The sequence below is a fragment of the Alosa pseudoharengus genome, unplaced genomic scaffold (genome assembly GCF_046254945.1).
Source record: "Alosa pseudoharengus isolate Yale_2024_CS ecotype anadromous, Long Island Sound unplaced genomic scaffold, YU_APseudo_1.1 YU_APseudo_1.1_scf_19, whole genome shotgun sequence".
NCBI classification, from domain to species: Eukaryota; Metazoa; Chordata; class Actinopteri; order Clupeiformes; family Clupeidae; genus Alosa; species Alosa pseudoharengus.
Genome location: NW_027468657.1, coordinates 11,748,593 through 11,771,891, shown reverse-complemented (window position 1 = coordinate 11,771,891; position 23,299 = coordinate 11,748,593). Strand labels below are relative to the sequence as shown.

The 23,299-nt window shown below is 45.1% G+C and overlaps 2 protein-coding genes and 1 non-coding gene across 5 annotated transcripts in view; all 3 read left to right on the top strand.

Moving 5' to 3' along the window:
* Positions 1-4,348, top strand: part of tmsb1 (thymosin beta 1) — a 7,008-nt gene extending 2,660 nt beyond the window's left edge. The window contains exon 3 of the mRNA XM_076293064.1: positions 4,252-4,348. Coding sequence (XP_076149179.1) covers positions 4,252-4,348 — 97 coding nt within the window. The remainder of the gene's footprint in view (positions 1-4,251) is intronic.
* Positions 4,349-6,308: 1,960 nt separating this feature from the next.
* Positions 6,309-23,299, top strand: part of LOC143132286 (SLAIN motif-containing protein-like) — a 32,547-nt gene continuing 15,556 nt past the window's right edge. For 2 of the 3 annotated variants that reach the window (XM_076291696.1, XM_076291699.1), the window contains exons 1-4: positions 6,309-6,564; positions 7,356-7,996; positions 19,577-19,713; positions 22,399-22,530. In XM_076291696.1, the coding sequence (XP_076147811.1) occupies positions 7,368-7,996; positions 19,577-19,713; positions 22,399-22,530 (898 nt within the window). In that variant the 5' untranslated portion in view covers positions 6,309-6,564; positions 7,356-7,367. The remainder of the gene's footprint in view (positions 6,565-7,355; positions 7,997-19,576; positions 19,714-22,398; positions 22,531-23,299) is intronic. The other variant, XM_076291697.1, reaches the window with a different exon arrangement.
* trnae-cuc (transfer RNA glutamic acid (anticodon CUC)) lies at positions 18,664-18,735 on the top strand. The gene has a single exon. It is a non-coding gene; the product is annotated as a tRNA-Glu (tRNA).

Sequence of the window (23,299 nt, the reverse complement as noted above, 5' to 3'; positions counted from 1 at the left end):
GAAGTATGAGTCATTGACATTTTAATCAGATGAAACTATAATGCTAATGTTGTTGTTTTAAATCCCCTTGTTTATCCGCTCTCCCAGAGGGTCATTACTGGGCTACACCCAGAGCACAATAGCGTAGTGTGACCAGGGGCCTTGAGCCAAAACTTTCTGGGCCCGACCCCCACCGCAAGCCACCGCTCGGGTCAAGCCAGGCCACAGCCCACTACCCCAGTCTAGACCTCCTATTGTAATGCGAGACCAATAACAATTCCACATGTTCGCCACAGGCCGACAAGAAGTAAATATTTACTGTGTGCGGAGAGTCCGTATGATTTCAACATTGTTGAAACCCCAAGTGTCATGGAGGGGTCATTATCAGATTCCAATCTACAGTATCTGCAGTTTAGCGTATCTGAGTTAGCGTGTAGTTCTCCTCAACAGAATAGAATGCAGTGGGTTACAACAAGTCTGCTCTGTTCGCATAGTTTCAGAGAACAGAGAGACACTATCAATTATGAGCAGAGGAGACGCTTGTCTGAACTTCAGAGACATAAAGCCTGCCTCAACCCATAGCTTGGTGCTGTGAATGTGTTGATAATAAAAAACATCTTGTCTCTTGTCTCAAGAGATTTTGCAATATTTGTGCCATAAATTCCCAAGGCTGCTACGTAACTTTCGTAAATTCCAGTTTTCTCTGCATGCACACACGTCCTCACACATCAACCCACCGCACTGCTGAAATGCTTCCCTGTCATTTACAACTCTGAAGCTGTGGGCGACATCCACACATAAACAAATGTGCACCGCATATTATCCATTCCAGGTGTACACTATCAATGACTGTTTTAGATAATTATGTATTAGATAACATTCAACTTTCCACTATCAAAAGGTGTGATGTACTGTACTATGATTTGCAATAACCACATACAATGAGTTGAAAGCAAGTGCATTACAAGCACATAATATACACATTGTTGCCGCACAACCAGAAAATGTGCAGGTGGCTCAGTCTTGGGAGCCAGGTCTCAGCAGGTCGCGAGCGTTGGCTCCGATCTCTTCCCTCCCTCTGCTGCCTTACTCTCCCCTTGGCAGGCGCTTGGCAGGGTGTGGTTGGCACACATGCCGTGTGTCCTCTCGACTCAACAAGACTGAGTGGCCGATAAAGGCAAAGAACAGTGTGCTACCTTACCTTACTACTACTACTACTACTAGTGGGAAAGGTGTGACCACACACACACACACACACACACACACACACACACACACACACACACACACACACACACACACACACACACACACACTTCGGTTTAACTAAATATATTAAGGTAAAACTGCACACATTTCATGTTTGGGCCTGTAGCTCACTCATACTGTAGGTATTGAATTATGTCATATTCTGCATCTCTAGGTAAAACTTAATCTTCTGGTTTTAGAGGACTATAAGGCTATGGGTGTGTTGCTTAAGTAATCTGTGTTCAGAGTTGAGCCTGAATTATTCAGACAGATGCCTGTGAGAACAGTACAGCCCTCTCTCTCTCTCTCTCTCTCTCTCTCTCTCTCTCTCTCTCTCTCTCTCTCTCTCTACCTGTGGTCTTATGCAGGTACTGGCATGTTGAGGGATTAGAGTCAGAATCTTCAAGCCCATCTGGAATTCCTACACCTGACAGCCCCTGAGCAAAGCCATGCTCCACACGTCTGGAGCAAGCCACAACCTCGTCCACACACACCGCACGCAAACGTGGGGGTTGCACTTTTTTGTTTTTAAAATTTTTAAATTCAAGCCTGCGCAAACGTGTCTGCGACTGTCCAGAAGGGCCCATGCTCATGGCTGATACTCTTTTTTAATGCTCTTAAGAGGAGTTAACGGGGTGGAGGAATGCTGAGGCAGATGAGCAGGATCCTGGCGTACGCACAGCACAGACTATCTGAGGGCAGGGCCTGCAAAGGAGGAGGCTGAAGGAATGTGCTGGGGCCGGCACACACACACACACACATATACACGAACACACACACACACACATAAACATGAACACACACACACACACACATACACACACACAATTCACTTACAATTTTTTACAACTGTTTACACACGTTTACAAAAATCTGTGTCTATTTTTCAAAACTCCACACACAAAGCACACAATTGCTCACACAAAATGCAAAATGCCTCAAATCTCCAGCAAAATGACACACAACATTCAAAATGTCAACACATCTTTACAGTAAAGCAAACATTCACCTCACAATAAACACTTTCGTCATAATATGACATTTTGGATACATCATGTACACACTGTTGCTCAAAACCTAAAGCTCTTTTGTCTTTCATAGACTTTATGTATTTCCATACAAGAGTGAAAGTTACGGTAATAAATGACTTTGCTTCTTCCAAAGAAAAGTGTGTGTGTGTGTGTGTGTGTGTGTGTGTGTGTGTGTGGGGGGGGGGGGGTTGTGTATGTATTCATAGGTCTATTGAAAAATGTATTGAGCTAATGGTAACTTGGGGAGAAACAAAAATAGAGTTTTTGAGAGTTTTTGAGAGAGAATTACATAAAGTCGAACATTACTGAAAGCTAAAGTCAGACTGTATCTGCATTGGTTCTGAACATTTCAACCACAAATCCTCTAAGAGCAGATTGAAAGGGTCCATACATATAGACTACAGGCCTATACTAAGGCAATGATTGGATGGTGTTCAGTAAAGTAATGACTGTTTACACATGTGAAGAGAGAGAGTGGAGCAGTGGTGATTTAGTGTGGCATTTGGATGGGTTGTGTTTGAAAAATGAAATCAAGTTACTTCCTTTTAGATTTTTGTGTTTTGAGTAGAAAATTGTGTGTGGTGTTTTCCAAAATGTGTTTTAGTAAATTGAAAACTGAGTTAAACACTAAGAATTTGTGTGGTTTTGCAGATTTGGTGTGGGGTTATGTGGATGAAATGTTTAGAAAATTGTGTGACAAGCAAAGATTTAGTGTGTAAGCGGTTGCAAAACACTGTAAAGAGATTAAGTGTGTACAGTAGCAGGTGAAAAGAGTGATCTGATGGGAGCTCCATGCAGAAGCTGCCGGTGCCACTGCTGCTCCAGACCCAACCCTAATGCAATGTTTCCAAACACAGCTGGTTGTTTGCGTCCTGTGGACATGGCCCCTGGGCATCTCCCTTAACCTGGAGAACCAGGCAGCCATCTGACTATGCAAATTTAGATACAGTTACATGCGATTGCATTTTTAAGTTGAATGAGGAAAATACTCTTTGGCTACATGTATTCCTCTCCACTAAAATGGCAGCCCAGGCACGTTTTCTCGATGTTTGGTGTAGATGTTGTGCTGCGGACAGTATCTCTATGTCTCCTCGGCTGCACCGAGATGCTTATCTTCCTTGCTGTGACTGTGGCGAATAATTGGAACATGTTTGGTGCCAGGGCAGATACCATCTGAGACTTGTGAGGACCACAGCAGCGTAGCCGCACTGATCCAGCAGGTCTGACCACAAGAGCCACTCGTCTGCCTCACACACACAACCCTAATCCCCCTTGTAGCTCACACACCATCAGTGGGAACCTGTAGACCCACGGGGCTCTTTGGCGCAGCTAGCGCTAACCCAACACAGTAGGCCTATTGACCAAAGATTCTAGAACAGAGCTCTGTTCTAGAATCTTTGGTATTGACTAACCATCTCATTCTCTTTGCGTCTAATGCCTGACATTCAGTTTGATGCGTCCATCTGTTTTGCTGGTTTAATTATACAGCACTGTTGTCTGATCTTAGCGATGGCAGGATGAATCAGAGAAACAAAGAAAGAAAAGAAAAACAAAACTGGTCAAACTAGATTTTTTTTTATGATCTCTGATGTTGGTCACAGAATTTGCCTGTGTGTAAATTTGAAAACTAACAGGTGTGATGCCAAAGTTAAGTCAACCACACCGCACTCTATGGCTGAAAGCAGACATGCCCATCCAGTACCGGTAGATCAGAAAGGCACTCTTATAGCTGTATATGTACTTATATTCCTAGTGCACACAAACTGTAATTAAATGTTAACAACTGGCAACAGTTTGGATAAAGAAAGACACCAAAACCTGACTTATTTTTAACACTGCCGCGGGTCCATTCCGTCCCCTATGCACTTTCTTCACATATGTTTGACACTGAAGGGCAGCAAATGTGGGGAGTCTATGGTGAGAACACAGAGCAGCTATAACTTCTCAAATAAATTCCCGTTAAATTCCCGTTCCCATGCCTTCTGTCAAAAAGTAACCCACCCCCGGAATGGAAAACTACCAAAGACGAGGACGCAGAGTTGACAGAGGTGGAGGAGGGAGATATAGAGATGAAGGCAGATGCATGTTAAAGCATGTCAACACATTTCATACGCTTTCTGGTCCCTTGCTCTCCTTCCCTGTCATTGGACACATTTACTCAGATGCAAGGTGAGTAATTTCACATGTCCCATGCTTATAAGATCATATAGGAGAAATCACAGCTGTCTCAGTGTCTCTCTTTCTCTCTCTCACACACACACACACACACACACACACACACATACACACACACACTCAAACACTGTACATTGATAACCACAATGTTTGCCGTTATCTTAAAGGAGAAACACACCATGCTTGGGCTCTCCATTGTCACCAAGGCAACCAAACATTCCACGTTGCAATTAAAATATCTGAGCAACAGCAGAACCCGTGGGTGTGTGGTAGTTACTTTGGCAGCCTGTGCAAGAGGTGTGCCCACAGATCGACTCTCACAAAGGTGTGAGAAGGGCCTCTGCATAAGGATTGCCAGAAATCATTTAAAATCATTTCTAGCTTACAGCACCTGATAGCATTATCCCCCCACCCCCACCCCCTCACACACGCACACACACACACACACACACACACACACACACACACACACACACACACACACACACACACACACGTACAAACACAAGCCATGCCTGCTGAAACAGACCTTCTTGTAAACACTCGGAAATTCCAGTGAAATATCTACTACAGGATGTACAAAGGGTGTGCATGATCAGACTCGTCATTCTATATTATGCAGCTATGTACACACAATGCTGGCTACACACACCATATCTGCATTTGCAGATATGCTAGATATTTCTTTGATAAAGCGAAAACAGTATTTATCTGTCAAGGAGTAATAAATTATGCTACTGTGTATTCACACTCTAAAATGCTATTACTACTGCAAGTCTACTAATGGTAATTAAGTCAAGTAAAAAAAAAAGGTGTTTCCATATGTATTAATCAAAATTGTCTACCAAAGAATTGTCTACCAAAAGCACAATGCTATGCAGAAGTGAAACTAGGAAAAAAGCAGAATAAGACAGACAATACGACTCAGTAACTGTGAGAGTATGAGAAACACGACAGAATGAAATAAACCCAATGAAATATAGCTTAAAAGTTAAGTACAGGAATATACAGTATGAGTGCAATAATGAAAGTACATTGCAGAGTCCAAGCAATGGATGGGTCTATATTAGTAGGGGTTGCATTGTCACATACAGTGTGTGTGTGTGTGTGTGAAACTGCATGTGCCTGCATGAGTATGTGCTGGGAAGGGGTATTGGCGATGCTGCCAGGTGGGAGTTAGGATAGTGTTGTTGATCAGAGTGATGGACTTCAGCAGGTTTCAGAATTCAGCAACTGTTTCATGGTGATCCTGATCCTTGATGAAGCAGAACCTGTGGTCAGATGACTAATGAGGCAGTATGAATCCACTATCTCTATTGTTTGTCCTTTACAGGCTACTGTAGCAAGATAGCGGAGCAACATGCTGGACTCCACGGATGGGGATCTACTAATGGGGGACGTAAGGGTGGGTGTATCCTGAGGTCCATGATCATCTCTCCACTCGAGTCCATTTCACATATTCGGCTCAGTGTTGAAAAAATAGAGTGATAGGCCTAAATGGATCAGCGAACAGCAAGCAAGGTGTTAAAAATGACAAACATAACGAGACTGCTGCAAAATGTCATGTTTATTGCAGGACCTTTTTTGCAGACCCTTTTTTTTTAATATATAGCCTATATATACATAGTCCATCCCTGCTTTAGAACACATGAGAATCAGATGCGTCCAAACTGCTATCTAGAACAGAATTGTAGATTTTGCTGCCATCTGCTGTTGGCTGTCTGCTGGATTATGCACCGTTGGGCTAAAATAGATGTGCTCTGAGTTACCTACAGATGGCGCTAAATTTACAGGTCTAGCGTGCTCTCTGCAAATGGGCGGGTTTAAGCTTCTGATTGGTGTATTCCTTGTCGTTAAGGCATGATAGGCATCACACCTCTGTAGTACCAGTCAAGCTAGTTAGCTGAACGATAGTAGCCACTTAGCTAGCAAAGTTAACTAGCTAGCGTTTGCAGATAGATACCTTGCGATAAGGTAACAGGGGGATTTGCGCGATTTATTCTCCGATTTACACTGCTTGTTCGGCCACATTTTACGAAAATGCTACGGTGACCGAATCGATGAAAAACAAAGCAAAACCTCGTCAACGTTAATTCAAACCTCCTCCGAAATTACGGATCACACACCGGTGGTAGGTTTTGTTTTGCTGTTAGCTTTGCTGCTAGCTAAATCGGCAGTTAGATAGCATGTCGAGTCTGTTATCTATCTACCAAGCAGATAGTCAAGTAACTAGCCAACTAAATAAGAGAGCATCTGCATGGGTAGATTATTTGAGCTTCATATTGTGGACATTATGTTCAAACGATTCGCTTGAAGCTGAAAGGTCCTGCAGTTGACTTCCCTTGGCTCAACAGTGACTTTTTTCTTTATTAACATTGGTCGGACAGTTTGCTAGGACGTTACATGATTGATTTGTCGGAATGTAGTGTAGGTCATTGATTGCCGTATTTGCCTGATTAATTTAACTTACTACATAAAATTATAAATGTTAGGCCATTTGATTGTATTTGTGTCACGTTTAGTTTCTTTAGTCATGCATGAGAAATTGCCACGCTGCAAAAATGACGTTTGTTTTTCAAACGTATAACGTTATATATAAACGGCAGCTGATTCGTTCATGTGCGGCTAACGTGTGCCTCATGGTTGATCAACATGGAAGTATGGTAACATACTGATTTGGTTGATCGCTAGCTCTCGTAACAGTTATTCTTAACGTGTTTCTCTCAATTGCTGCTTGGGTTTGTGATTGGGCAACGTCTCCGTGATCCAAAGGATCTCGTGCAGGTCAAAGTTTGACGATATGTTGGAGTGCGGTTGATTAATCCCTCTCAACTTGGTTATTCAGATGTGGCTTTGACTTTGCATTATTTTCTGAATAACCGTAGAAAGCACGCTAACATTACCAGTCCGTCTGTTTCACAGTAGCTGGGGAGAATGGTGGTTCCGGACAGTGGAAATGTGGTCCAGACAGCCGACAATGGCAGTAGTACCAGCGGACACATGGCTAGCGCGCAGCCCGGCTTTGAAACCGAACAGGACCTTGCAGGGGTGGAGCTAGAAGAGGTCCGCAAGTTGCAGGAGCTAGTGCGGAGACTGGAAGTTCAGAACCAGACCCTGCGCAACAGGGGCAGCAAACTTATCAACAGCAACCTTACTTCGACTGGTACTGACATAAATAACCAAAGGACACTTGGCGAGGGAGTTACAAACTCTTCCGTTACGACGGAGGACGGAGGTGAGGTTAGCGCCCGAGACTTTGAACTGTCCCCCCCGCCGGACAGTAGTAGCAACAGCATCGAGGACATGTCCCCGCTGCCCGAAGCCTCAAGGCTAGAGGACGAAGACGATGAAGAGAACGCGGAGTCCGCCGGCTTTCATCTCACTTGCGCTGGCGGCAACACAGAGGAACAGCCCCTAGGACAGCCACAGTCAAGTCCCTCTCTGGAAAGCTGCGAATCGGAGACGCTGGGTGGGAGCGATGCGGTCATGGACCACTCTGCCCTGGACGATGTGGATGTGCTTGATCTGGGGGACTGTGTCGAGGCAGAGGACGAGGACAGCTGGTAAGTCCCTATTGTTACTGATCCAGTCTGATTTGAGTTTAAAGATGGTCCGGATACTTTGTCGATGTTTGCCTTTGACACCTTACAAGGCTGCATCTGCAGATGCACTACAGATCCGTTAACTGGGCTCCATAAAAGCTATGTTATGTTTTTGGGAAGGAATGAATAGCCCCTCTGTGCAGTGGTGCCCACATTTAGCCAATGGGGTTATATTTGCACCCTTTGAATAAGACACATCAGAGCTCTGTGACTAGGGAGCTTGGCAAGCTGAGTAGGCCAACTGTCGATGCTATCACTAAAAGAGTCAAACCTATTAAAGCCCTCTTAGTTGGTCCACTCAGACTGGCTGAGTTGCTTCCCAGCAACTTTTACCTTTAACGATAACCGTCCAACTGATGTCAATATTTACAACCCCATTGAAGGCATTTCCTTTGCCACTGTAAATGATAAACTGGAAACTATTAACATTAGTATCAGCTAAAGAGCTCCTGAAAAGTGCATGCCTAATTGTAAGTTTCCTGAGGTTCTGGTAAGACTTCCTGAAGGCAGCAAGCAGCAGGCAGCCGCATATCAAAGAGCATTTGCCCAATGCAAAACACCAACTTTGTAAGGTCAGGCTTCATTGTGACATGCACAGAAGCACCCCTTTGCATGTTTGGCTTTTGCATACAGCATTTTAATGTATTTTTAATATCAGCCATTGTTGGTGGTATTAAAAGTGCCCAGGTTGTCATCACCTGATGTGGTGATGATGCACTTTCATCGTTTTTTTTTTTTTTTCCGGGGCCAATCAGCATTAATTAAATGCTTCCTTGAGATTCACTGTGTGGCGTTGTGGCCGCTGGCGAGTTTCTGCTCCAGTGGGTCCTGGTGCTCTCGTTTCAGCCCATGGGTCCTCCTGCTCTCACAGCAGCTCCGCAGTGAGCACACACTCAGGCTGGCCTCATCTGGGACGAAACGCATCTCTGTCGTCCTCCTACTTGTGTTTGTGAGAAGAAGACGGACAAATTGGATGATTACATCGATCTTTTGGGAAGGGGTGGGTGGGGGGGGGGGTTATCTGTCGTTGAGGAGTGTGTTAGGGGGCCTGCTGTGGCATCGTGGGAATATAGTGTAGCTGGGCTGTTTTTTTGTGTGTGTTTTTCTGTCCCTCTGTGGAGGCTCTGAGGGAGCACTGAATGTACAGATCACAGCACTGCAGCTCTGCACCATACAGCATCATATGATTCACTAAGCATCCTGGGAAGTGGAGCGAGCGAGCGAGTGAGAACAAGACATGCAGGAACTGAGCGAGAGCGCGCGAGAGAGAGAGCGCAAGAGAGAGAGAGAGAGCGCAAGAGAGAGAGAGAGAGAGAGAGAGAGAGAGAGCACGAGAGAGAAAGAGAGAGAGAGAGAGAGAGAGAGAGATGGTAAGTCAGAGAGCGCAAAATAAAGAGATGAAGACTAGAGCAAAGGGAGGGTAAATGAAGGACAAGAGAAGATGGACAGAGTTGGGGGAGGAACAGAGGAGTGTGGGCCTCTGTTTGTACGGAGTGCCCACTGCCCAGTCAACGTGATTCACCCGAGGCATGCCACAGTCCTGCCGTGTGTGTGTGTGTGTGTGTGTGTGTGTGTGTGTGTGTGTGTGTGTGTGTGTGTGTGTGTGTGTGTGTGTGTGTGTGTGTGTGTGTGACGGTGTTACTTGAGAGTCGGGAGAGAGGGTGAGTGCCTCTGCCCCTACTGGGCATGTCTGCTTGAAAATGCCAGTGTACTTGCTGCCAGTCTGGAAGTCAGAAGAACATCAGTTTCTTTTTCTTTCATCCAAGGAAACCCCAGCAAGACAGATTTGAAAAAGAAATCAATTAAGTTGTAAAATTACCGGCATTGCAATATTGCCATACTATTTCTTGAACAGCTCACAAAATGTAGACATGCTACAGACCAGCTAATTAGCAAGAATGCTGCTAAATCCAGTGCAATCCATTTTTAATCCATATCTCTCCCATGCATATGTAATGAGATGACGTAGCAGTAATGTTTCCCTTAAGCAATCCCCATAATTCCATTTTTGTGCTGTCTGTAAACAGGTAGGCCTTTGTTTGCCTGCTGGACAATTAGCAGCTTACCCTGGGTTTGGAATGGCAGAGGCAGCACAGCACTGACTTATTCTCAGTTTCACATCATTAGCCTTCTCCCATATGCTATGCGTGGGGCAAACACAACCACAGCACGGGCTAATCCGGTCAGCCCCACTAAGCCGCTTTGACCAGACCCTGTAAACTGCTTTGGGTGGACTTAGGCCACATGTGATCCTGCTCTTTCTGATTGGTACTGGGTGTGGACAAGCTGTGTGTGTCTGTGTGTGTCTGTGTGTGTTTGTGTGTGTCTGTGTGTGTCTGTGTGAAGTGTGCGCGTTTGTGTGTGTGAAGTGTGCACTTTTGTGTTTGTGTGTGCGTGTGAGAGGTGTCGAGAGGTGTATGGCAGGTCGATGGGTCAGGGGGTGGGTGTTAGGGTTAGGGGTCAATCATGGGCAGACAAATAAGGATTGAGGACAAGAAGCAGACCAATGCCGCGTCCTGCAAGTGTATGAACTGGGATGAGGCCGTGTAGCTGCAGTAAAGCTCAGTGATTTACATGACTTCTCATGGCACTACACAATTTTGGAAGTGAGATTATCAATTTGAAGCATGCAGCCAGTGAAGAATCTACTCCTAAGAGTTGGCCTACATTTTCCATCCTATGTCCAAGTATGTAAAGTAGCCTGACTATTTTCCAAAGTCACACTATGTAATTCAAGTTTTGCTTCTATCTGATAAGCGAAAAGAAAGTGTGGCTTTAAAGTCCCAGAAATTCTCAACACATATCCAGTTTTGTTTTTCACATCACATAAAAGGGTGTCATTAAACACTCAGTAAGATCTGAATGAGTAAAAACATTGACCATTATGTTAAATTAATTTTCAAAATCATGAACATATTTTTCTACATATAACATAATATTTTTCTGGATGCAGCCACGACAAGTTATGCTTCATGTTTGAGTTCAGCTTGTATTTGCAAGAGTTCTGTTCCGTTAAAGTGCCAATCTAACAAGACAATGAAGACATCTCAGAATGGCGTCTCCTTTATGCTTTCCCCCCCCTCCCCCTAGGGCATTTCCCAGATTACCTGCGAGTTTCTTATCCAAATAACACGGTAACTTCTTTCCTGTGCATCAGCTCCGCATGTTCATGACCTCAATTTTAACGTAGCTTTACAAAAACATTCATCATGGGAGGAAACAAGGATACAAGGAAGTTTATTGTCACATGCATATAGTTACTGGAAGTAAGAAATGCAGTGAAATTATGTCTGCCTATTTGTGCATTAATGGAGGGGGGGGGGGGGTGCAGTACAGGGTTTCCCGCAGGAAATGTGTTAGTCAAGGTGGTAGGTCGTAGGTCCCGGGGGGGGGGGGGGGGGGTCTGGTATCGGTTGGCATCCGAGCGGGGGGGGGATCTTGTATCGGTTGCCGCTGGTGGGGGGGGGTGTGGGTGTTGGCGTCTTGTTTGTGCGATACACTACAGACTCTGTATATTTAACAATTATTTATTAAACACTACATTATAAATAACTAACCAGCTTCTCAAAATAACAGTTAACAAAGAACAAAGTGACAACACCAAACAAACTATACAACAGTATTTGTGCAATTTTAACAAAGACTATTACAAACCGTAGAACAAGTGCAAAAGAAAGTGCAAAACAACAAAATGTGCAAATGTGATCAGTCACTACTTATGGCAGAGCTAACAACTACCATTGTTACAAGCCATCCTCCTTGGCTTTAAAAAGATAATTTCAAGGGCCCTTTGGTAATAGCACTGTTAATGCTTATCTTCATGCAGGCTGTCAGACTGTTGACCTGCAGCCGGTTCCGCAAGTCTGTCCTGATCTATACACCGAGAGTGAATGAAGTTTAGATCATTTTATAGTTTTGTAGCCCTGCGCTAGGGGCGCGTCTAGATTTTCTAGGCTAATAGTTTTGTGTAATATGGATGGAATTTGAGCGCGGACCGCTTTTTAATTTAGAGGCCGGAGTGGCCGCTCTGTTCCGCTCTCATACCGCTCACACCACGAGTCTGAGGCATGTCCAACTGTCTTTCTAATAAAACCAAGACCGTTAAATTTCAAAGATATTGGCCATATAGCCTAAGTTCGTTGATGGGGATGGAGTTAGCTAAATAATTTAGAAACCATACGCGTAGGCACGGATGGGCCTGTCAGTCGTCAACACTGTGCTGAGAGCAGGTGGCTGTTTACTCGGCCGCTTCTCCGGTCAAATTCGCGTCAGGTCAATTTAGCTCCCCGTTCCCAAAGAACTAAGAGCAATGGCAATATATTTCACTCAGAACATTTATTTTAAAAGACTGCAACACTGATAGTGCAACAACAAACAAGCTTGGCAACGTTAACTAAAGGGATCTGTCGGGATTAATTGCCAAAAGAACGAAAATGACAAATCACGCAGTCGGCTAAACATTTTAAACTTGCGCCAAACGGATGAACCCAGCATCGGTGCGTCGCGTCATAAATTGAAGCAACAACTTGATCATTGGACAACCCTACCACTAAACCTTTCCATAGGCCTGCAACGTTTATGACATAAAAAGTTTAATATGAACGCATTTCATCACACCTGACAATTGAACGGAGCTGCTGTTCGCGATTTGACTGATTCTTGAGAACGAGGAGCGAGATATTTGCACCGCTCAGCTCCGCTCACTAGCTCTGATTCGGAGGCATATCACATATGTAAAGATTATAAAATCTGATTATTTTTCGATTCATGACACGTTTCTTCTTATTTTTTAATGCGTTCTGTGGAAAAGGGAGATTGGCGTTGGTCACGGTTTGGAATGAAAGGGAGAAAACAGGACAAAGTAACACGTTTTTTTGGGTTTTTTTTTGACGACGTAGTTAAGGCGGCAGGCTTGTTTTGCCAAGGCGGCCGCCTTGACTGCAAAGTGCTGCGGGAAACCCTGCAGAAGAAGAGGGGTTTAGTAGATTAAGTGGCAAGGGCTGCATAAGAAAGGTGGGGGAGGATTGGGATGGGGGGGGGGGGGGGGCACCAACAAGGAGCACCCAAGAGCAACAGGAGCAAGGAAAAACTCCCTTACCGAGGAAGAAACCTTGGGCAGATCCATGGCTCAAGGGGCTAACCCAACTCTGCCAGGGGTCTTGGTGTGTGTGTTGGGGGGATGACAGGGGAGATGGGATAGTGTGCTGTGTATGTGGGGAGAGGGCAGTGTGCAATATGTGTGTTGGAGAAGCTTCCTCATGAGACAATGTGCTGTGTATTGGGGGGGGGGGGGGGGGCAGTATGCTGTAAGTATGTTGGGGATGTGTGTTGGAGAAGCTTCCTGATGAAATAATGTGCTGTGTATGTAGGGGAGAGGGGGGCGGCAGTGTACTGCAAGTATGGTGAAGGGACTTACTATTGCAAGCAGAGTACTGTATGTATGATGTATGTGAGTGATGACAGTGAAGATGTGTGTGTGGGTGGGAGGGGAGTGGAGCAGTGACTGTGTGTGTGTAGTGTGTGTGTGTGGGTAGGTGGGGGCAGTGTGCTGTAAGTATGTAGAGGATGTGTGTGGAAGATCCTGAAGACAATGTGCTGTGTATGTAGGGAGGGGGGGGGGCAGTGTGCAGCAAGTATGTAGAGGAGGCTTACTGTAGCAAGCAGTGTGCTGTATGTATGTGTGGTGATGACAGGTGGAGCCATATCATGAGATATGAGGTATTGGTGGAGCCAGTCTCCCAGTGTTCTGTTTCTCTGGAAAATAACAACAATGCTCACATCAACAGATTGCTTCAGTAGGGCTGGGCGATATAAACGGTATAAGCGGTATGCGATAAAAATTTGGCCAACGATAGAGATTTTTGTTATACCGGCATATTGCGATAGGTCATTATGTCAATAAATTGCAACACGCTTGGCCTGCCGGGACCGGCAGCAACCACGAGGAGGCCACAGGTGTGGAAAAATGGCTGCGAGCGGTGAAGGTATTGTAACGATTTGATAGCGACACAGACAGTTGTCCAATCATAAGGTTTATTAGCTGAGAACGAGAGCAGGGACACAGACCCAGAACACAATACACACGGAGCAGGTCAAGTACACACACACGCTACACATACAGGGGTGGACGCAGCCCCCCACACAAAAAGGATCACACACGAGGGAGAACTAAAAGGGAAACATGTCACGACAAAGACGCTAACTTTAGACTTATAACTTAGGAGAAATACAGACATAAACCCCCAAACAGGGTAGGAATTTCACAGCGGCCACGTCGTTGCCTCTTGGGTTGGCCGTGAGGCCCCTTTGAAAATCAGAGGTTTACAGGCCACGGTGGCCTTGGTGCCCCCTTCTTTCAATTTTCTGCTTTGCGTCCTACTAATAGCGATTTTTATTTAGCCTGTGTGGCCTGTCAAAATAATCTAAGCATTCACAGCGCAAATTAATTGAGTATTTTACGCAGTGGAGAAAGTGACAGCGCAAGAAAGAAAGTGCGTCCAAATTCCATTTATCTCAGTTGAACTACTCGCGAAGTAGCCTATTCATCACACAGACATCACAAGTATCACACGAAAGAGCTTTTTCTCAGCTTTTAAACGATGTTACCCGATAATTGCTTAGTTGAACGGTTCGCGATTAAAGTAAATAATATAATTCAATTTAATCATACATTCTACTGAAGGTTTTGCGTCCCATGATCTCCCAACCCATTCATCTCGGTGGAATACTTCACGAACCCTTATTTTAACACACGACAAACCTTATATCAAAATAAACAGCAGACCTTACCGAACACAAAGGTGTAAATCAGTCCCCTGTACAGTTAGCCGTTCCAGAGTAATCCAGTTTTGAATTTGCAGTAAATTTCTACATGCATGGATGTCTCCAAATTTGGGCTTTAAGTTTTACAATGTGTTTAAATTGTTCCACATGATTTCATAACGGGCCAAATACAAAATAAATGTTACAAATATCGCCTAGATATTGGTAAATCAGAGGACAGCTGACTGAGTTTGTGAAAGTAGCCTTAGCCTAATGATCACAAAATGCTAAGCATGCATCTAGGCTATTTGAGTTTCTTAAAGCTGAGCTGTGGTTAAATTGTTCAATACATGATTTTATTACAGGCCACATATTAAATAAATGTTATATATAGCCTAGATATCTGTAAATATTAGATGATCAGATGATTTACAGTTCTATGTAATATGTCATGTTTCATGTTTTTGTAATGTTTCATACAGTGATGCCGGTCTACTGCAGTGAATAGGCTAAATAAAACTTTGATCATTTTTATAGCCAAGACATTTTTAAATAATTAACAATCTTGACTATTTTATGCAAGAACCTGCTAGACCTATATTGAAATTCACACACCAAATTTTACCGCAATATATACCGTTTACCGTTTGTGTCCCAAATTATACCGCAATATGAATTTTAGGCCATATCGCCCACCCCTATGCTTCAGTTATTTGATGTCCATAAAAGGCAAAGTGAATGGTGGTCCATGAAGTGCTAACTAGGTGGTCTCCTCTAGGTGATACCTGCAGACCCTTCAATAAGTGGTGCGCATTCGTGTTAGTGTTCGAGTGTTCGGCTTACCTCCTTGAAACACACCTGTATTACACCTGTACTAAGAATGGATAATAGTATAAGTGAAGAGACATAATCAGGTTTGTTGTTATGCAAGTGAAGATGTACGACCGGCTCTGCCTAAAGAAGCCCGGCGTGGCCGTGGATTGCGGGTTGCAGTGCTGTGAGCGACTGGGGTGTTGTGGGTAATCGGCTGCAGTTCAGCTGAAGGCTCACATCCCGGATCTGATCTCACTGTGCTTAGTGCTCACTGTCGCAGTGGAGATTCCTGTCCAGGGCATGCCAGGTCTCCGTCTATGCTTTTGGACTGACCCTCCTTTCATTCTCTCTCCCTCTCTCTCTCTCTCTCTCTCTCTCTCTCTCTCTCTCTCTCTTTCATTCTCTCTCCCTCTCTCTCTCTCTCTCTTTTGCTCTCTCTCTCTTTTGCTCTCTCTCGCGCTCTCTCCTCTCTTGCTCTTATTTATCGTCCTCTTTTCCTATCTCTCTCTCTCTTTCTATTCTCTCTTTCTATTCTCTCTCTTCTCTATCTCTATCTCTCTCTCTTTCGCTCTCTCTCTCTTTTGCTCTCTCTCTCACGCTCTCTCCTCTCTTGCTCTCTCTTATTTATCGTCCTCTTTTCCTATCTCTCTCTCTAGAGAAAGGAAAAAAAACAAAACAGGAACGATGACCTCAATGCAGCGCTCTATATTATTGTGTTCATCCCAGCAGGAGCTGTGTGTGTGTATGTCCCTGTGTGTGTGTATGTGTGTGTATATGTGTGTATGTCCCTGTATGTGTGTATGTCCCTGTGTGAAGGGCTGGATGAGCTTCGTCTGACAGGGGCTTTTGTATGGATGACACTCCCCCCTCGCCGATCCTCACCGCAGTGGCTTTGAAAAGGCCTTTTGATGAACTTGGCAGCGGATGTGCTTACTGCTGCACAGCTAGGCTATGTATGTTTGGTTTGGGCTGAGAGACGTGACGGGTCTCTTTTTGTGTCCTCACCAAATTATTTTACATAGGCCTACGTACAAAGTGTATTAGATAACACTACATGATCTAACCTGTTATACTTCAAATAAGTTTTGGGAAAATAAAATATGTTGCCTTATTTTATAATTTATAACTTTATAATTGTAATTTTATATTTCCTAAGTTTTGAAATAACTCGGGGACTTTTGTCCTGAAAATGCAGTTAATTTCAACTCATTGAGTGTAACAAACTAAGAAGACCATTATGAAATCATATAAAAAATGTATAGTCATGTGTTAGTCTGCAAGATCATCAAAATGACCCCTGAAGACCTCTGTGATGCATGTAAGCATGTTCAGTTGATCTCTCTTAAAAATGTTCAATCATTAAGCCTGCACCTTTTTATGGTGTGGCAGCTTGAGTTTCAAAAGTGCACGTCACTCAGTGAAATGCCACAAAGCACTTCTTTTTTTTTAATGTAAAAGATTAAGTTAATATACTTTTTCTAGTTTTTTCTAGAAAAATAAGGGTTGTACTGTACGAACAGGAAATGAATACACACCAATAAGTGAGGGCCGAGATGCTAGCTAGGGGGTTAAGTTATTGAGGACGGGAGAAGTTAGAATTATAGCCTACGACTATAGTGCTTTTCACTTTGTTGTTTAGTTTAGGGATTTTGACAAGAATGTTGAGATAAACTAAACACTATGATGCAGACATAACAGATCGCTCCGTGGACTACTCACATGAAGTGAAATCTGACTGAACGGAGCATAACAATCATGATGAGTAACTTATGTTGAAACATTTAGATCTGGTGACCTTTGAACTTGTGTGCTGTGTAGGCTGCTCATTTAGAGAGAGAGAGAGAGAGAGAGAGAGAGAGAGAGAGAGAGAGAGATGACCCTAACACCACGTCGTAACTGCATGCGATGCGAGCGAGCCTTAGTGACAAAATAAGTTACATTGTTTTTTAATCGGAATGTCCTAAACAGAATCAGAGTGTTGTGCACCGAGATGTGGCGTGACATTTTGGGCAGAACTTTTGTTCCTATTTCCTTTCTGTCGCTTAAGTTGTTCTGCTGTTTTGAATGTTAAACATGACAGACTTGGTGTGGATGGAGAGCATTCAATGCTACACGGCAGTCGCTCACTCGACTGCAGTTCGGATGAGTGTGTGTGTGTGTGTGTGTCCCCATCCGAACCTGTCTCTTCCAGTTAGAGAGGCAGAGTCCCCTACAGCAGTCTTTGTCAAATGCTATCTATTATGAGTGTGACCACCTATGCTGCCCATGCAGTAGAGACTAGACAACTTGGAGAAGATTTGGAGATTTTGGAAGACAGGATTTTCATAGTTTCAGACACAGCTATTAGACGTGCGCTGTGTGTGTGTGTGTGTGTGTGTGTGTGTGGGGGGGGGGGGGGGGGGTCTCAAAAAGGTACAAAGGTCTCAGGAATCTACAACTATGTCAATATTTGTTTCGAAACTGTTAAAGGTTTCACCGTTTCGTGTTTTTCTCATCCTACATGTTATAAGTTAGTACTCGTATCTTAATTGCAGGGTTCCTTGAAGACAATTTATTTGATGTAGTCCTCCTGACTGATACTCAGAGCAGAACTGGTGCTGTGTGCTGGGCCTGTGTGGGGTTAGCGCTGCAGAACTGATGCTGTGTGAGGTTAGCGCTGCAGAACTGATGCTGTGTGAGGTTAGCGCTGCAGAACTGATGCTGTGTGCTGGGCCTGTGTGGAGTTAGCGCTGCAGAACTGATGCTGTGTGAGGTTAGCGCTGCAGAACTGATGCTGTGTGAGGTTAGCGCTGCAGAACTGATGCTGTGTGCTGGGCCTGTGTTTGGTTAGCGCTGCAGAACTGCTGCTGTGTGGGGTTAGCGCTGCAGAACTGCTGCTGTGTGCTGGGCCTGTGTGGGGTTAGCGCTGCATGGCTGCTGCTGGCTCAGCTCAGCTGTGCTGGGCTCTTTCCCAGAGTGCCGCAGTCAGCTGTTCCCCTGTGTGTGTGCGCCACGTGGCCTCTCAGCCCCCTGCTGGAGTTATTTAGTGTAAGATGAGGAGACCAGACACACGGTCCCTGGTGGTCTAGTGGTTAGGATTCGGCGCTCTCACCGCCGCGGCCCGGGTTCGATTCCCGGTCAGGGAAGAGCTTTTTTGTTTACTGATAGTGTTAGTTATGTTAATCTATTAGAACAAGCTAGGCTATTTATTTTGCTGCATAGGTCATCTGTGTAATTTCTGCATTAGATACCAAACCACCAACTCACTTACTCAATTCATCATTTCAGACTGATATTATGATGGGGTTATATTTCAGTAGCCTGGGTCTTGGCCACATAAAGGCAGACGGATGAATCTGACTGGTGCTGATCACAAGTTAGGGTGTTTGCATAAGAAGGAGATTGTTTTGTATTGTTGCAGCCTTAGGTCTGTTAAGCCTCTCATGACTGCAGAGCCTTGGCTAGCCTGAGTGTTGAGAATGCAGTGAGTTCCTCCAGAGATGTGTGTGTGTGTGTGTGTGTGGTTAATGTCACTCAGGCGAGCAAATTAATGGTTGCAGTGACATTAATGAGGCATGCACGCATATACGCGTACAAAGAAACACATACCTAACCGGTTATTAAAAAGCTTATGCAGATTTTTCCAGACACACACACAGAGACCGAGAGAGAGTTGATAAACTGGCTCGGTGGCCCGGTGGCTCGGTGGCCTGCTATTTCCATCTATTTTTGTTTACGGTTTTGTCCTCCATCTCTGTGCTGTTCTGTAATCTGGTGCAGTTAAGGGTTTACTGCCATGCAGAGCATGTAGTAGCGTTCATTATAAATGTGACTTTAAAACAACCGGCTAGAATAGCATGTCGGCAACAAGTGAATAGAGTACTCCTCAATTCAGGGTTGACAATGTCTCTATATGTCTTTCTTTCTTTCTTCCTCTCTCTTCCTCTCTCCCTCTCTCCCCCTCTCTCTCTCACTCTCCCTGTCTAGGCTCTATGTGTCCCCTAAGAAGCAGGCGGCCGAGCAGGGCCCCCAGTCTCCTCTGAAGTGGTGTCGCCAGGTCCTGGACCATCCCAGCCCAGAGACCGAGGTGGCCTGCAAAACCCTCATCAACCGCTTGGACCAATGTAAGCCACACACGCTCAAAACACACACACACACACACCCACACACACAAATTGCGTACCAGCACATATCCTGTATGTTAACACACACTGACCAATGAATAAAGATATATGTGTCTTTGCACACACACACTCTCAGTCCCTCACTCTTTCACTCTCTCATTGTCTTTCAGTCTCTTACACTCTCGCTCACACTCTCCTTCTCTCTCTCCTCTCCTTCTCTCTCTCCTTCTCTCTCTCCTTCTCTCCTTCTCTCTCTCCCCCTCTCCCTCTCCTACCTCTCTTACACAAAGCGTCTTTAAAGTCAACCTCCAGCGCCTCAAAAGCAACCCCAGTTCCTTTTGCTGTCTGTCTGTGTGTGTGTGTGTGTGTGTGTGTGTGTGTGTGTGTGTGTTGTGCTCTCAGCCCTTCTGGTTATCCCCTGTGTGTGTCTGGGCTACTGGACCCACTGCTATATGAGACACAAGATGATCAATTAGATGAAACTTTCTATGTATGTGTGTGGATGCCTTCATTCCAAGGAGGGCGCAGGGGAAAGTTAAACCAATACCAGTGTGTCTGTGTAACCTGTACTCGTTTCCAAGCGCTGCTCCTTTTGTCCTTATGTGGCGTGGCCAGCCTCAGGCCATGAAAGCGATCCTGGTCATTTAAACGCGCTCTATGCAAATAAGAGTTCACGTGGCCTTTGCAGCAGGGCCAAGTATTATTTTCTCCTCCTCTCTTCCTGGATGGCGAAGACTCCTGGGAATGGCTGGCGTAGTCTGCGCTGTGGAAAGGCTTTGCTAGATATGATCAGCCTCGTTGGCGCAGATAAAACGCACTCTCATTGTGCTTTGTCAAATGAAGTCATTTGCATTAGGTTTGCTAAGGTGTGTGTGGTGAGTTGTGTACTGATACTACAGACAGATTGTGTGTGTGTGTGTGTGTGTGTGTGTGCTTGGTTGTGTGTGTGTGTGTGTGTGTGTGTGTGTGTGTGTGTGTGTGTGTGTGTGCTTGGTTGTGTGTTATATGGGTGGGGTGATTGTTCTTTGGCCCTCCCATAAGGTTTTCTTGACTTTCATTGTGTGCACAAGGCTGAGGCGGGTCCTGCAGTGAATCCCTCTCATGGTCTTAATTAATGTTCAGGGACCGACTGAGTGTCTGAATGAGAAGATACGTTTTCAGTGGCGTAGCACTTTACAGCATCCCCTGGAGCTGTTGAAAGAGTATGTCTACCTTCCTGTGTGTGTGTGTGTGTGTGTGTGTGTGTCTGTGTGTGAGAGAGAGAGAGAGAGAGATGGAGAGAGTGAGTGTATTTGTTATCTGTCTGTCTTTCAGCCAGTGTTCGAAGTTGGTGTCTCTCTATTTCTGTCCTGTCTCTCTCCATCTCTGTCCTAAGTGTGTGTGTGTGTGTGTGTGTGTGTGTGTGTAGTTACCTGCCTGTCTCTCAGCCAGTCTATGAGATCCATTATTTACACCACGGTCAGCTGCTCTCCGCACCCTCTCCCAGCTGAGCAGCAGTGCGGCTGACGCACTCGGGCGCATCATTAGCCAAGGCCCAGTCTTGGGTTACCTGCCCAGCCCCAGGTAGCTCTGCTTCACTCATTCACACACACACACACACACACACACACACACACACACACACACACACACACACTGGAGCCTGACTGTCACACAGGTCTTTAGTCCTCAGCAGACGTGCTGTTTAACAGGCCTGTGGCCCAGTACCATATCATTATCTGATGAAGCAAGATTACTAGTTACATGTAGCTTACCTACTAGAGCAAACGTGAGAGAGATCGACTTTCTGGGATTCATTTTGATAGCCAGACAATACAGATAAATTGAGTTAAAATGATCCTGTACAGTGTTTTGTTCTGATAGAGTTCGACATTTGTTCTGCTTGAAGTGGCTTGGGCTGGATGTGCTACAAACAGAACCATGCAAATGGTTGTATCTGGTGTATCTGTGCAGACACACACACACACACACACACACACACTGTCCCCTCTGTCTGAGTGCAGCCTACGCTCACCTGATCTTCCCTGTTTCCAGCTGGTTCGGGTTCCCTGTGCTAATGATAAACAGTGACCTGAGCTCTGCTCCCTGTCAGTTAGGCTCCGAGAGGGAGCTGATGACCTTGGGGTCAAGGTCGAGGTCAGGATGGTACGTGAGCGAGGACAAAAGCACTTTTTGGATTTGTTGAGGGTGTTCGATAAAGGGTGTGTGGAGGTATGTTAGTAGAGCACTGTGACCGTACTTAGCTTATGGTCATAGGTGTGATGTGTTGGAACATTGACCTCTTTTGACCTTTGTGTCAAGTGTCAGTCCAGCTCAGGATGAAGCCTTGTGAATGGAGGATGTGTTTGTATGATCGAGAAAGTGAGAGAGGGTACCTTTAGGCTGTAATATTGCTGTGTGTGTGTGTGTGTGTGTGTGTGTGTGTGTGTGTGTGTGTGTGTGTGTGTGTAAAAGAGGTCAATAAACCGCACCTCACTGTATTCAGTTCTTAATTCAAACGTGTGGGTTTTCTATGTCATGAAATGTTCAAGTCTTTAATTTGCTCCAAAGTGGAACATCGCTACACTGTACATCTGAAATAACCCTGCAGACACGTGCATACATGTACAGACTGTTAATGTTGTATGACTAACTGTGTGTGTGTGTGTGTGTGTGTGTGTGTGTGTGTGTGTGTGTGTGTTGCAGCGGCGTCTCGATGGAGGAATGTGTACTCCAGTCCCTCCCAGTGCTCGGTGGGCTCCACAGCAGCAGAGGCTTCGCTCTCCCCTGGGTACCACAAATCCACTAACAAACCGCTACTAACCTGTGGCAGCTCAGGTATGGCATGACCTAACACTCTCTGTGGTCTTCTCTCACACACACACACACACTCACACACACACACACACACACACACACACACACACTTATGTGCATGTAGACACACACACACACACACACACATGCATGCATCCCAACTCTGTCGTGCACATGAGGGAACAAATGTTTTGTTTGCATGAGCACACATACTTTGACACCCAGATACACACACACACACACACACTGACACAGATTCACATGCCCACACACACACACACACACACACACGTACACTGACACAGATTCACATGCCCACACACACACACACGTACACTCACACTGACACAGATTCACATGCCCACTGTACAAGGTCAGCAACTGCCCCAAGGGTACAGGAATGTTGTTTTTCTTTCTTAGTCATTTCTCATCTGGGTTGGGTGTGTTATGTTATGCTGTGGATGTGATTAACCTTGGCGTTGTATTTAAACATGTGCGTTGCCTTGCCTAGTCGTTCCCACGCATCCCGTGTGTGTGTGTGTGTGTGTGTGTGTGTGTGTGTGTGTGTGTGTGTGTGTGTGTGTGTGTGTGTGTGTGTGTGTGTGTGTGTGTGTGTGTGTGTGTGTGTGTGTGTGTGTGTGTGTGTGTGTGTGTGTGTGTGTGTGTGTGTGCCCCCCTCTCTCCTTGGTGTCTGCACTGCAATTTATGGCTTCTGTGCGGACCTGATGACCTTTCAATGTATACACCTTTCTTTTGTGAAAGGCTGAGCTTTTCCTGTCTGACCTTTTTG